At 35.3% G+C, this 12,214-nt stretch overlaps 2 protein-coding genes across 4 annotated transcripts in view; both read right to left on the minus strand.

Moving 5' to 3' along the window:
• Window positions 1-533: 533 nt before the first annotated feature.
• Window positions 534-9,693, minus strand: P5CS (Delta[1]-pyrroline-5-carboxylate synthase). Of its 3 annotated transcripts, XM_018448268.1 has the most exons (7): window positions 9,129-9,227; window positions 5,940-6,285; window positions 3,280-3,927; window positions 2,251-3,068; window positions 1,380-1,670; window positions 971-1,167; window positions 764-843 (listed from the first exon to the last, which is right to left on the minus strand). In XM_018448268.1, the coding sequence occupies exons 1-6, from the start codon at window positions 9,225-9,227 to the stop codon at window positions 1,000-1,002; spliced, it is 2,370 nt and encodes a 789-aa protein (XP_018303770.1). In that variant the 3' UTR covers window positions 764-843; window positions 971-999. The 3 variants fall into 3 exon arrangements, with proteins under 3 accessions (XP_018303772.1, XP_018303770.1, XP_018303769.1); XM_018448267.1 differs by lacking the exon at window positions 764-843 and having other exon boundaries at window positions 859-1,167; XM_018448270.1 differs by lacking the exons at window positions 971-1,167; window positions 1,380-1,670 and having other exon boundaries at window positions 534-843; window positions 9,129-9,693.
• A 1,247-nt stretch (window positions 9,694-10,940) lies between these two features.
• Window positions 10,941-12,214, minus strand: part of LOC108722905 (zinc finger protein 91) — a 342,323-nt gene continuing 341,049 nt past the window's right edge. The window contains exon 12 of the transcript XR_001936620.1: window positions 10,941-10,982. The gene's annotated coding sequence lies outside the window, so the exon portion shown is untranslated. The remainder of the gene's footprint in view (window positions 10,983-12,214) is intronic.

The raw sequence follows: 12,214 nt of genomic DNA on the forward strand, positions 1-12,214 counted from the left end.
ATCCATTAACTATAGGATCCAAACTCTCCTGTCTAGGTTTACTGAGTTGATTTCAAGATGAGTACTGAAAGAGAAAGACTTCACTACTGTTACGTCATTAACAAACTTTCGAAATTTTGAAAACGACAATACATCCTTTACAACTTCTGTTATGAACTTTGTATCGTTCTACTGACAGAATCTCTTTAAGATGTAATTTATCTATGTGATTGAAGTTTAGAGCGTCTGTGGAGCGAAAATTAAAAGTAATTTATGTCTTATTATTTTCAGTTGTATTCAAGTGTTTCTTGATATTATATATATACATACATAGTACATAATATTTTTGCATACATCGACAAAAATATTTATTACTGCTAAGATTAGTCATAACAAAGAGTAATATACTCTTTATAATAATTGGTAATATTAATTTATTAATATTTCATTTATATTTCAAATATATTAAAGATTATACTTTTATAAGTCTATAATTACAATTATTTTAAACGGTATCAAAGCTATAATGTAGCTATGATGTCGAGCTATTCCTATTCCATAAACGCAAAAATTTCGTATTTTATAAATATTTTCGTTGTCGTGTCGATCTATGTTACAAGTTTAAATTTTAATCCGATACCTATATATATCTATGTATTAAGAATGATTAGAAATGATAGTATTTCTTTTATTCTATCATGCTTGATTTGTTTCTATTTATATTTAATGGCTGATGGCGTCATCGACATCTGAAACCACTTCTATGGTGCATTCAAGTGCGCCATATTCGGTTCGCATGCTTTTGACGGCAGGCGAACCAAAAGTTAACAGCTCTCTTAATTTTGGACCGGAATTGATTTTTACCTGAAAAATACTATTGTTTTATCCATTCAAAAGAGACGTTTGTAATAAAGTTTTCCTATGTCCGTTGTGTCTTTTTTTTTTGAAGAAACTCACTCATTGTATTTTATTAAATGATATTCTAGCTAACCCGAGATCATAAAATTCGAAGCGATCGATTCACGCTGATTCTGTGAGAGGTAAGGATTGATGAAGCCAAGTTCTGCTACCTCCTTCGGCGAAATCCGCAGCCGCGTGTCCATCGCCTTTCAAAATCCATTTCGTCGTTAAAAGCCCATCCACTCCTACTGGACCACGTGCGTGGATACGTGTCGTGGAAATACCGACCTTCAAAAAGAATTTTATATATATATATATAATTATATGTATATATAAACAATTACTTTATTTATAACATATAAATTACAAACACTTATTATTCTTATACTTTGTAAGAACATTATAATTGGACACACTGTTCCAAGTAATCTTATAAATGAAAAAAAGAAAGTTTTTTGTTTTTTTAATGAAAATACTAGTTTTTGTTTTGGGGATCTTACCTCCGCTCCAAGACCGAATCTGTAGCCATCTGCAAATCTAGTACTGGCATTATGGAAGACACATGCACTGTCCACCTCTCTCTGGAAATGCGCCGCTGTGCTGGCGTGCTCGGTGACAATAACATCGGTATGATTACTACCGTATTTATGAATATGGCTGATGGCGTCATCGACATCCGAAACCACCTCTATGGTGCATTCAAGTGCGCCGTATTCGGTTCGCATGCTTTTGGCAGCAGGCGGACCAAAAGTTAACAGCTCTCTTAGTTTTGGACCGGAATTGATTTTTACCTGGAAAATGCTATTGTTTTATCCATTCAGAAGAGACATTTGTAATAAAATTAATGTTAAGCAATATACATATAAGTCCGATTATTGCTACCGAGAGAAAGAATTTCAATAAATTTTATTTTAATGAAAAAATAATGGAACGTTACATCAGTACATTATTACATATGTGTGGGATATTGTCTTTTATTCGAATTTCAAGAAAAGGTATCAGAAAAGTCAATCTTTTCTATTTCGTCTCAAAGAAGTTAATACATGTCTCGGAGTACAAACTTGAGTACAAACTTTTAACATTTTGTAGAATCCCAATGAAAAGTTCTTAATGAAAGTTCTGCTCACGAACAGAAAATACGCGAAATACTGTAGCACGACACGAAACAAGGGGGGGGGGGAACTAAGAAGAAAAAGGATTTTTTAAATTCTTTATCTTTTGGATTTTTCGAAGTTAGTGGCAAATCCTTTGATCCTCTTAAAAAAACTAATTTCAAAAAATAAAAGACTAAAATGATATACATTTACGCAGTTATATACATATATATATTTTTTTTCTTTGAATACTCAATCTTAGAAAAAGCTGACTCACCCCTTCTTTATGCAACATGCTGCACACGTCACTAAAGAAGCTGCCGCTCATCAGACTTTCGTGTATCAATAACGTCTCCATAGCATTGCACGCGGCAGGATAATCGCACTTGGAGTCTTTAATGATTTTCATAGCCTTCGTTACATCCATGTGTTTGTCAACATAAACGTGACAAATACCCTCGGCATGTCCTAAAACAGGTATGTGCTTAGACTGTTCTTGGATCGTGCGGACCAAATCCGAGCTACCGCGAGGGATGATGAGATCTATATGTTTTTCCATTGAGAGAAGATCACCCACGTCTTCCCTCGTGGATACGAGCGAAATAGCATTCGAGGCACCGAACTTTTCCAACGCCTCCTTCACAAGTACCATTAAGTATTTGTTGCTGTGGGAGGCTTCCTTGCCACCTTTCAGGAGAAGTCCATTAGCGCTGGACATGGCCAGGGCGGCTACCTGAGGCAAACTGTCCGGTCTCGATTCAAAGATAACCAACAACACCCCGATGGGCACCGTTATCTGCTCCAACTCCAAATCATCAGCCAATCTGGTCCTGCGGAGTACGCGACCAACATTGTTTAATGAATCGTTCGCAATCTGATGCAGACCGGAACTTAAGGACTTGAGCTTTGCCGGAGTTAGAGACAAACGCGATAGTAAGGCCTTTGCCAGATTCTTTTTGCTCGCAGCTTCCAAATCCAATGAGTTTGCTGAGAGAATCTCGGACTGTCTGGATTCGAGCGAGTCTGCGAGGATTTTGATGCACTCGGCTCGTTCCTCCGGGCGTAACGCTTGTAGCACTCTACTGCCGACGCGAGCTGGAATTTTATTCGCATTTATGAATATATATAATCGTTCAAATATCGAGATGAGATAAATATAAAAGAACTACAAATTAAAATTAGGATCGTTTAAATCAGAACACTCCTCGCGTTAAACTACTATTTATTCTCCAATTTATATATACTATATAAGATTCTTAAACACAAACACAAAATATCTTAAAGTCAAAAGTCAAGTTATTATTACCATTTTCGGCGATCACTTCGACAGGAATGGATGAGCTGGCAGCCTGCGTGAAGAACGTTCCGATTTTTCTGCCCGACATGATACTCTTGATAGCTTTTTCTTGCGTACCATTGCAGATGACGACTGCAACACCACGATCCATCGCCCAAAGAGCGGCATTGACCTTTGAGTCCATGCCGCCTGTGCCTACTTTCGACTTCTGTCCGAACTTGATAGTACCTCTTAGATCGGAGCTGAAGGTGTGCAACATCTTGGCGCCATCCTGCCAAGGTGGAAGATTGTAGATTCCGTCGACGTCACTCATGAGGACTAGCAAATCTGCTTGGACTTCGGCCGCCAGCATAGCCGCTAGGGAATCGTTGTCCTTAATGGATATTCCTCGTCTACCACCACTGCCAGCGACTTCCTCGTCGACGTCTGGTGGCGGAGACACCGCGTCATTCGTGTTGATGATCGGCACAATATTCAGGCTAATCAGTTCGCTCAGTGTACTGAAGAGATTTTTCCGCGTTTCCTCGTTATAAAAGTCGGGCTTAGTCACTAGTACCTGAGCAATCTTGACTCCGTATTGGGCGAACATCGCGTCGTAGAGAGACATAAGACCAGATTGACCCACTGCGGCCGCTGCTCTAGGTTCTAACATAGTTCCTGCACAAATATGTTATCAGGGATGTAAGTTACCCAACGTCCACTTTTGAAGTCTTACTTCAGGGATAATGCTAATGCGAAAGAGAGCATAATTAAACGATTTTTGGAATAATTAAATACAGCTTTGGAGAAACTCTACAATTCTAGTATAACTAGACGATTTTTTGAATAATTAAAAGCAATTTTGGAGAAACGCTACTAAGGCAAGAAAACAAGCGGATGATTGACAAGATATTGAAGAAAATTACTCTCGAACGTGTACATCGATCAGAAGATACACTCGACAAGATTCACAGGACAAATAGAATCCCACAGGAATTCGTCGTCAGGTAGTTGTTAGCTCAATCTATATATATATATATATATAGAGAGAGAGAGAGAGAAAGAGGGGGGGGTAGGGAGAGAGCAGACCGGATATTGTCGACTTGGCAGGCTGCCCAGACGGGTATTCGAAACTACTATCGGACATTAACACCTCCCGCTTGGGTATTCTTGCAGATAGAATTTATGGTCAATCGTTTTGTTTCTTCTTTTTAAAAGACTCTTCAAATAGTCATTTATTATTTCAAGACAGAAGCTCGTTAACGTCTCTTGACAGTACAATTTATTGAAGTTTCTTCCTCTTTTCCATTTTACGTTTCAGACAGAATACATGTGTTATGTTTCTTTAGTAAGCTCTGTAATTCTTTAATAACTAGATGAAGATATTAAAATGTAGCTCAAGATTGATTCGCTCGACTGTCTCGTAAAAATATTAATATCCCGCTTGTGAATTGTTTAAGCTATATTGTTTCTATTCTTTAAACATATATACTGTACTAAATCAATGAATCGTTAGCGAGGAATAACCTTGATTGTGTAATATCAGTAAGAGCATTTCTATCATGTATCAGCGGAGAGAAAATTCGTTACTGAGGAAGTTATTGTCTTTCTGAGAGTCGATGCATATTAAATGTTCTCATGAAATATTTGTTCCCATACGAGAATAATAATTTATGCAACGAATAAATTATTATTCGTATTTTGCCAACAGCGAAATTTTATTAACTTTTCAAATTAGTATTTGCTTTCTTCCTGCTTTTTGAGATAGTTATTTTGTAATGATAACATTACATCTCGTAATATATGCAAAATGGCCATCTATTTCAAGCGAGCCTTGGACAATGATTACACATGCTTTAAAGTAATGCGTTTAATAATGCTACCTAAACTCTGAGTGAAAATTACGTTGAGATAAAATAAACTACATTTTTTAAACATTGTTATAATTCCTTTATGTGCACATGACTCGCAGTATATATTCTTAATTAGAATTATGAAAACATTATTGATTAGGAATTAGGGACGTCATTCGACCGGTCTCTCAAAGGGAAATTATGTAAACTACAACAAGATTATCGCTTATTCTGGTCTCAATTATGCTATGGCAATTTACCCATGTATGTACATATATATGAAATTTACCTCTTACCGTTGATGCATGAAAATAATAATTAAAGCGAGCGTTTATTGAGTGCGTCGTATCCTAGATATTGTGTCTGATGGACGAACGTGTGTGCAAGAGAACATGAAATTGGCGCGGCATATTCCTGCGCCAATTACCGCGCCCAACATTGACGTTTTAGTGGCCGTCTTGCAGTAAGAGTAAAGGAGATAAGGTTCATTACTTATGAAATAGGTCAACTTGAATTTAGGAACTTGTGATCAATAGTCTTTGAGCTTTGGGCACGTGTAGAATCTAAGTAAACCGTATTTTTATGAGATTGCATAATCATCAACGTTAAATTGTCGAGGTGAAATTGAAATAAATATTAGAGATATTAATACCTGGTAATAAACGTTTATACAAACAGGAAACCTGTTAGTATAATATTATTATTTCATATTATTATTATAAAATACAATATCATAAATTTCTTGATAATTATTTTATTAATTATTCTAATCGTGCCAGGAAATTATTCCTGGCACGATGTAAAATTAAAAGCTGTTAGAACGAAGAAATAATTTACCTGCGTGTTCCCGCGTGTGATCAGTAGGGCTCAGGGTCTCTCTCATCGACATGGACATTAAAAGCTCTTGGGTAAGCTTTTGCTTGCCAAAGGCGACCGCTCCGCTAGTCACCATGACGCATTCGCGACCGTCGATCTGACATTCGGCTACCTGTTCGACGATAGACGCCAGACGTCCAAGAGCCAGACCGTGTTCATCCTCTCTTGTTATAACACCGCTACCAAGCTTGATTACCAGTCGACGGGCGTATTTCAATTCGCTGCGCTCCGTAAAGGTCTGTTGCCTTTGTGGTCTCTCCGACGTTTGCAGCTCTCTCTGCACGTATCCTTGCGACACGCCATTACTCTTGAAAAGTTTTTCGTGACAAATAAGATAAAATCGTGATAAGAAAACAAATGTAAAGAAAAATAGAGAGATGGATAAAGTTCTGAATAAATTATTATTTCAATGAAAAAAGGGTTTTCTGTATTAAATATTGTCTGTGATAACTACTTGTTAAAGGCAAGTAAGATGTTATTAGCGACTGCTTTCTACGTTCATGCAACAAAAAAGTTTGGCATTATTGAAAAGTTGGAGTCTTCATCGAAGAAATTATGAAGTTATAACGATGTAAGATACTATAGAGGAAATTTGTGCTAAAGCGAGAACGAAAAGACGAGCCAAAGTTGTCTGTTTGTGCTTACAATTAGACACATCATATTTATTTGAGAATATGACATCTCTAATAAAGTTTAAAAGAATATATAAAGTTAAATTACGTATGTAAGCAAAGCTGATTTTTCTCGTTGTATTGGTTAAAATACTTAAAGCGCGTGGTATTTTCCAAGAGCTACTTGAGAATATAAGATTATTATATTATATAACGTCTTATCTTTATATATATATATATATATCTCTACATATATATATTTATTTGACGATGTTATTGATTCATCGTTTTTACTACAATTAATGAAGTGTTCATCTAATATAATTGCAGGCACAATACAATATAAAACAAATTTTATTTAAATCTTTCTTTAATTTTTATCTGTATCTTTTACAATCTTTTCTGAGACAGTATACTTTGCCAAAAATGATTGTAATGAGATGATCCAAAAAGCGTTATAAAATATGAAGTCTATTTTTTGGATTGATAATTTAAATATCCAACTGATTTTTTTATGAAGCTATACAGCTATTTATGAAGCTACATAGAGATCGCTAAAATTTTTATAAATTTTACAAAGTACCATGGCGTAAAAATTGTAAAAGCAGTTTACAACTTTTGAAAGAGTGAACCTTTAGATACCTTTAGTTTACATATTCATTGAGCGTTGCACAATTTTTTTAGTTATTCAACATTGAAACGTGTTTTTTACATTGATTATTCACAAAGGATGAACAAAATAGCGCTTAATATTAAAAAAAAATGAAGTCTACAAAAAATGAATAGAAGTCAGATCATTACTAAACTATCGATCTCAAAAGTAGGGACTTCAAGCTTTAAAATGCTCTATGAGTCATCACATTATGATCACACATTTTTGACAAAGTCGCACTCTCATAAAAATTATCTATTTCTGGAGGGCAGAATAGCTCTTTTAACTTTTTTGGACTAACGTATATTAATACATTATCTCTATTATAATTATATTATAATATTGATAGTTTTATTGAGTAAGTGAAAAATAATTTGTGTTAATAAATTATCTAAAGAGCTTCATAAAAAATGATAATATATCAGATATCTATTTACAATCTGTCTGTAATTCTCTATATCTTGTATTTTCCCACTGCACACTTGATAACGTAACAGTTAACTTAGATTAATAAAATCCACAATACTCAGGATCTCATGTACTTTCCACGTGCAGACGAATGTCTTCTCGATGCAAAAACAAATATTCGTGACATAAACGCGGCTTTCGCAACTGTAGGGATGTTCCGTTACGCGATTACCAATTGCGCGTTATAAATCATATCGTAACCGGCTTATCTTTGCTTTCTATTTTTATCAGTTCCTGACTATACATTACTCGAGATAGAGAGAAAAGTACAATTTTCCACACGTGTATACGAAAGATATTTTATTACAGCACCGATGACAAAGAAGAATTGTGCATGATAAATTGAAAAATAATACAATGATGTATATAGTTATTTATTAGACAAATGGATTTCAAATATATCTTTGTTTATTATTGTTTCTAAAAAAGGTTATTAATTTATAAAATGCGCACGTCGATTAAAACAATTTTAATTTATTACGTTTCCAGAGAGTAATGTTGTTTGTTTTTTATTATATTACTATTGATATTATTTTTTAATTCTCTGGTACAAAACATATTTCTTGTATTTTATACCCAGCTTCAAAAAGCTCTTATCGTTATGAAACAATCATGATGAAAATGAGGATTAGATGCATAATGAATATCTTGACAATAAACTTTGAATTTTTTTATCTTTTCCCCTTATCTACGTTTTCAGATTTATATGTTATAAACAAGCGTCACCATCTATCCGATACAACTCATTTTACTTGTAGTAGTAAATGTCATTCGACTTGAATACGCATTCGACTGTCTCTATCCAACATCTATGCGTTATCACTGTGACGTGTCATGTGCTGCATTATCACGGTTTAACTCGGGCACACGGAACACTTGCAACATTACAGGGGGTATCGATACGCGCGTATCGATACCCCCTGTAAACTGTGTCGGTTATCGGCAAAATTGGTAAAATTATTTTTCGACTTGCAGGTTTGTATGCACGTTCAACGATAGTGGACAAGCGAGCACGTTCATTTTCAGAAGGTGAAGTTTCATCGACAGACAACTATTTGTCTACACTACACGTTCATATCGGTGATACAACGTAATGAAACTCGTTACACACGTCGGTCTACGTTGGTGAATACATTTCTTAACACCATTTCGAAACCACCTTTGTATTGTATACTTCACTTGGAGAAATAATATACTGTACACACATAATCGATAAACTTTAAAGCGTGATTTGTGATAGGAAATCTGTGAGCCAAGACGTCAATTTATACTCACGTAAAACTACGTTATCACAATTTCTCGAACTTACAGTCGGTCGCATTTTAATACAATGTTATCTCGTAAGGTCGAATATACCCCAATGAATAAACCGCTTTCCCTGTCAAATAGAAGTACGAAGTCATACATAACTTCACGTACTGTTTGCTGCAGCAAGCGCGGTCCTATGAACGACGATGTCAATCTTAGAGGCGTATTACCGAGTCGAGTGAATCTTGTTAGTAACAGAATCGAGTACATGGTTCCTCGATATCTTCTTCGAAGCACGATTAATTCAATCTGTCTCCCTCTCTCTCTCTTTCTTTCAATTAATTTTCAAAAAATTCAGAAGTCGCTTAGAAAACTTGCTCTCGAAAAATTATGATTGTCTAATGACTATTTATTATTGTGAAAAACAATCACCCAGATTGCACGTGAAATGGTCGTTTACCTGGCGCAACAAAATATACAGGAAAAAAAGAAAAGATGTCAGAGTGTTCGACTGCGTATTATGAATATCCGCCAGCGAGGGAAAAAATGCCAATGTAATGTCAAATAGGACGATCTGACTTGTTTACCGATTTTAATTCCGGGTCGAATCGGAGCCGAGAAAAAAGGAAAACGCGAAAAGAGACGGATCGCGGCGCGAGACGAGAGAGGAGAGACGGGACTGATTTTGTACCTCGTCATCGAGGTACAGCGGCCGCAGCGATGGTCAACGGCACACTGCTTCTTTCTGCACGAAATCACTTTGAAAGACGTCGTTATCGCGGCCAGATTAGAAACGCGTCAAGTGAACGAAGCGTACCAGGGAGAAAACCAGAGGGAGGAATCTCTTCCGCCGGGGAAATCTATCTAGACGACGTCGCGCACGTCACGCTCGACCTTACGTTTCGTCGTTTTTCCGAACATTTTTCAACTGTAGTTTCAGGATAACGCAAAAATTCGAATTTATATGGACAGAATTGCCTTTGTGCGATCTGCCTTGGCGAACTTCGACCCCGAAGATTGCGATTCGAGCAAACAGCATTGCTGATAATGTACCCATTCTTTTTCAACTTTGCGTCACGGCTTGTATGCAAGCGAGTTGATCTGTACGCGATAAACCTGCATGATGGAATGTCGCATAACGAAGCAACATTTACATGCGTATGACGCACGTTACACAATTCGATTACACGTATGCTTCCTACTCTATCGTCATTCTGCTAATTAGCAATAATAAATGATATCATGCTGATCATTACGTGAAATCTACAATGATCTAAAGCGATACGCGCATATGTCTACAGAGTGTCCCATTTTAATGTCCCACCCCAAATAACTTTTTTATTTTTAATCTTAGAAAAAATGTTTCAGACAAAAGTTGTGTGGCTTTGAGAGGGACAACATTTTCTCTAAGATCAAAAATAAAAAAATTATTTGGGGTGGGATATTAAAATGGAACACCCTGTATATGGATGTATGTACATGTTATATTGGAGAGACCTATCGTGCTTGAGACATATATCGCTACTAAGTACTTGAGTTTTTCAAGATTTTTATCGGATTTATAAATGACCACGTGTCATTACATCATACATAACGTGATAGATATTATGTGTTACTTTATACAATATTACGCGTATTTTATCAAAATTCCATCATACTTTCGATTTATGACACGTAAAGTTCCGACTATGTTCTTCTTAAGTTCGTGTCACACTACACGTTAGATGGCGTCTACAATAAGATTTTAATATTTAAAATTTAAGTTTTAATCCTTAAGCTGTGAGAAATTCATCAATCATAATTGATTATTTTTCTCATATGTAACTGTAATTGATCAATTTCTTACTGGTTGAATCGCTTTAAGGCTTAAACTTAAGTTTTACGCCTTAAAATCTTATTGTAGACAAAGTTTTAGATGCATTTGGGAAGACGCTATTAGCATTATTTATATTATTCTATCTTTGTTTTACATCTGAACGATGAAGAATGACACAAATAGCCCTAATAACGTCTCTCCGAACGCATCTATTATTTATGCGGATTGGATTACGAACTGCCAATCGTTGATTAACTAATCAGATTGATTAATCAACGATACGCAGTTAATAAACTGAATTCAATCCGTATTTACAATGCATGGTGTGATACAGACTTTACGAAATGCAATGATTCTGACTATGCATTTTCACAAATAAATTTCGCTCGTTTATATTCCCGTAGAACAAATATGAATATCACGGAAAAAGAATTTCTCTCGTGGGAAGATTATTGTACAGCAGGAAAAACGGAAAATGGGAAAAGTAGATTTTAGAAATTTCTCAAATAAAGATATATCTCTCTTTTTCGACACGTTTAGAGCTTATTTCTCATATGTAAACTAATAAAGCGCGCGAGGGACGTATGTCCTCCAACAAATATAAGCAGTGTCGTACAAATCGTGTAGTCACAAGCTATTTATAGACTTTCACATGTAAACAGATGATAAATTATTAGATACGTGTGTGAAATTTTTCTCGTTATTCTATCAATAAAATTAACAATATCACAATCTAATATTGGCTAATAATATTAAATCAATTATTCGTTCAAATAAATTTGTGCGCAAACAGGAGTACATAATTCATATGTACATGAATGGCGTGAAAATTACAGTAAAAGTGAATCTATGTACATCAACAAAACAAATCCGTCGATGAAGAGGCTTGTCAGCAAAAAGGCTGACAGGCAAATAATCGAAAGTCATCCTTCTTGTTCCTACTTTTAACTTATAAATATAATTTTCTTTAGAATCCCTTATCGCAAACGATTTACAAGTTGAATGGAAGCTTATATAAAGGTATACAATAGGAATGCTTCCATAACGCTGTCCGAGTCTGATAAAATCCTTTTAAGCAAGGCTCTTCCGCGTATAACGCGTAATTCTTGAATAAATTTTTACTAACCGCTTTAACTTTTGTTTATTAATAGGCTTGCTATAATAACTTTAATGAACAAACTTGGGGTCTGCGAGAATGATTAGCCTTCTTAAGAGCTTCAATCGGTATTAAACACAAGGGGTTTCAGTATATTGTAAATACATTTAGTTACAAATTTATAATAAATAAGTCAAGTTAAATTACTTTAAGCTAATCATAATTTAGTCATATTAATTTAGTCAAGATTGAATCTTTTCGGCATAGATTTATATACACATATCAGAGAAAGGAGCGAAGTACGCTCGTTTATATAGTGCAATTCACAAGGAATCTCAAGTCTAT

Source organism: Mycetomoellerius zeteki, unplaced genomic scaffold (genome assembly GCF_001594055.1).
Source record: "Mycetomoellerius zeteki isolate Tzet28-1 unplaced genomic scaffold, Tzet1.0 scaffold221, whole genome shotgun sequence".
Classification (NCBI taxonomy): Eukaryota; Metazoa; Arthropoda; class Insecta; order Hymenoptera; family Formicidae; genus Mycetomoellerius; species Mycetomoellerius zeteki.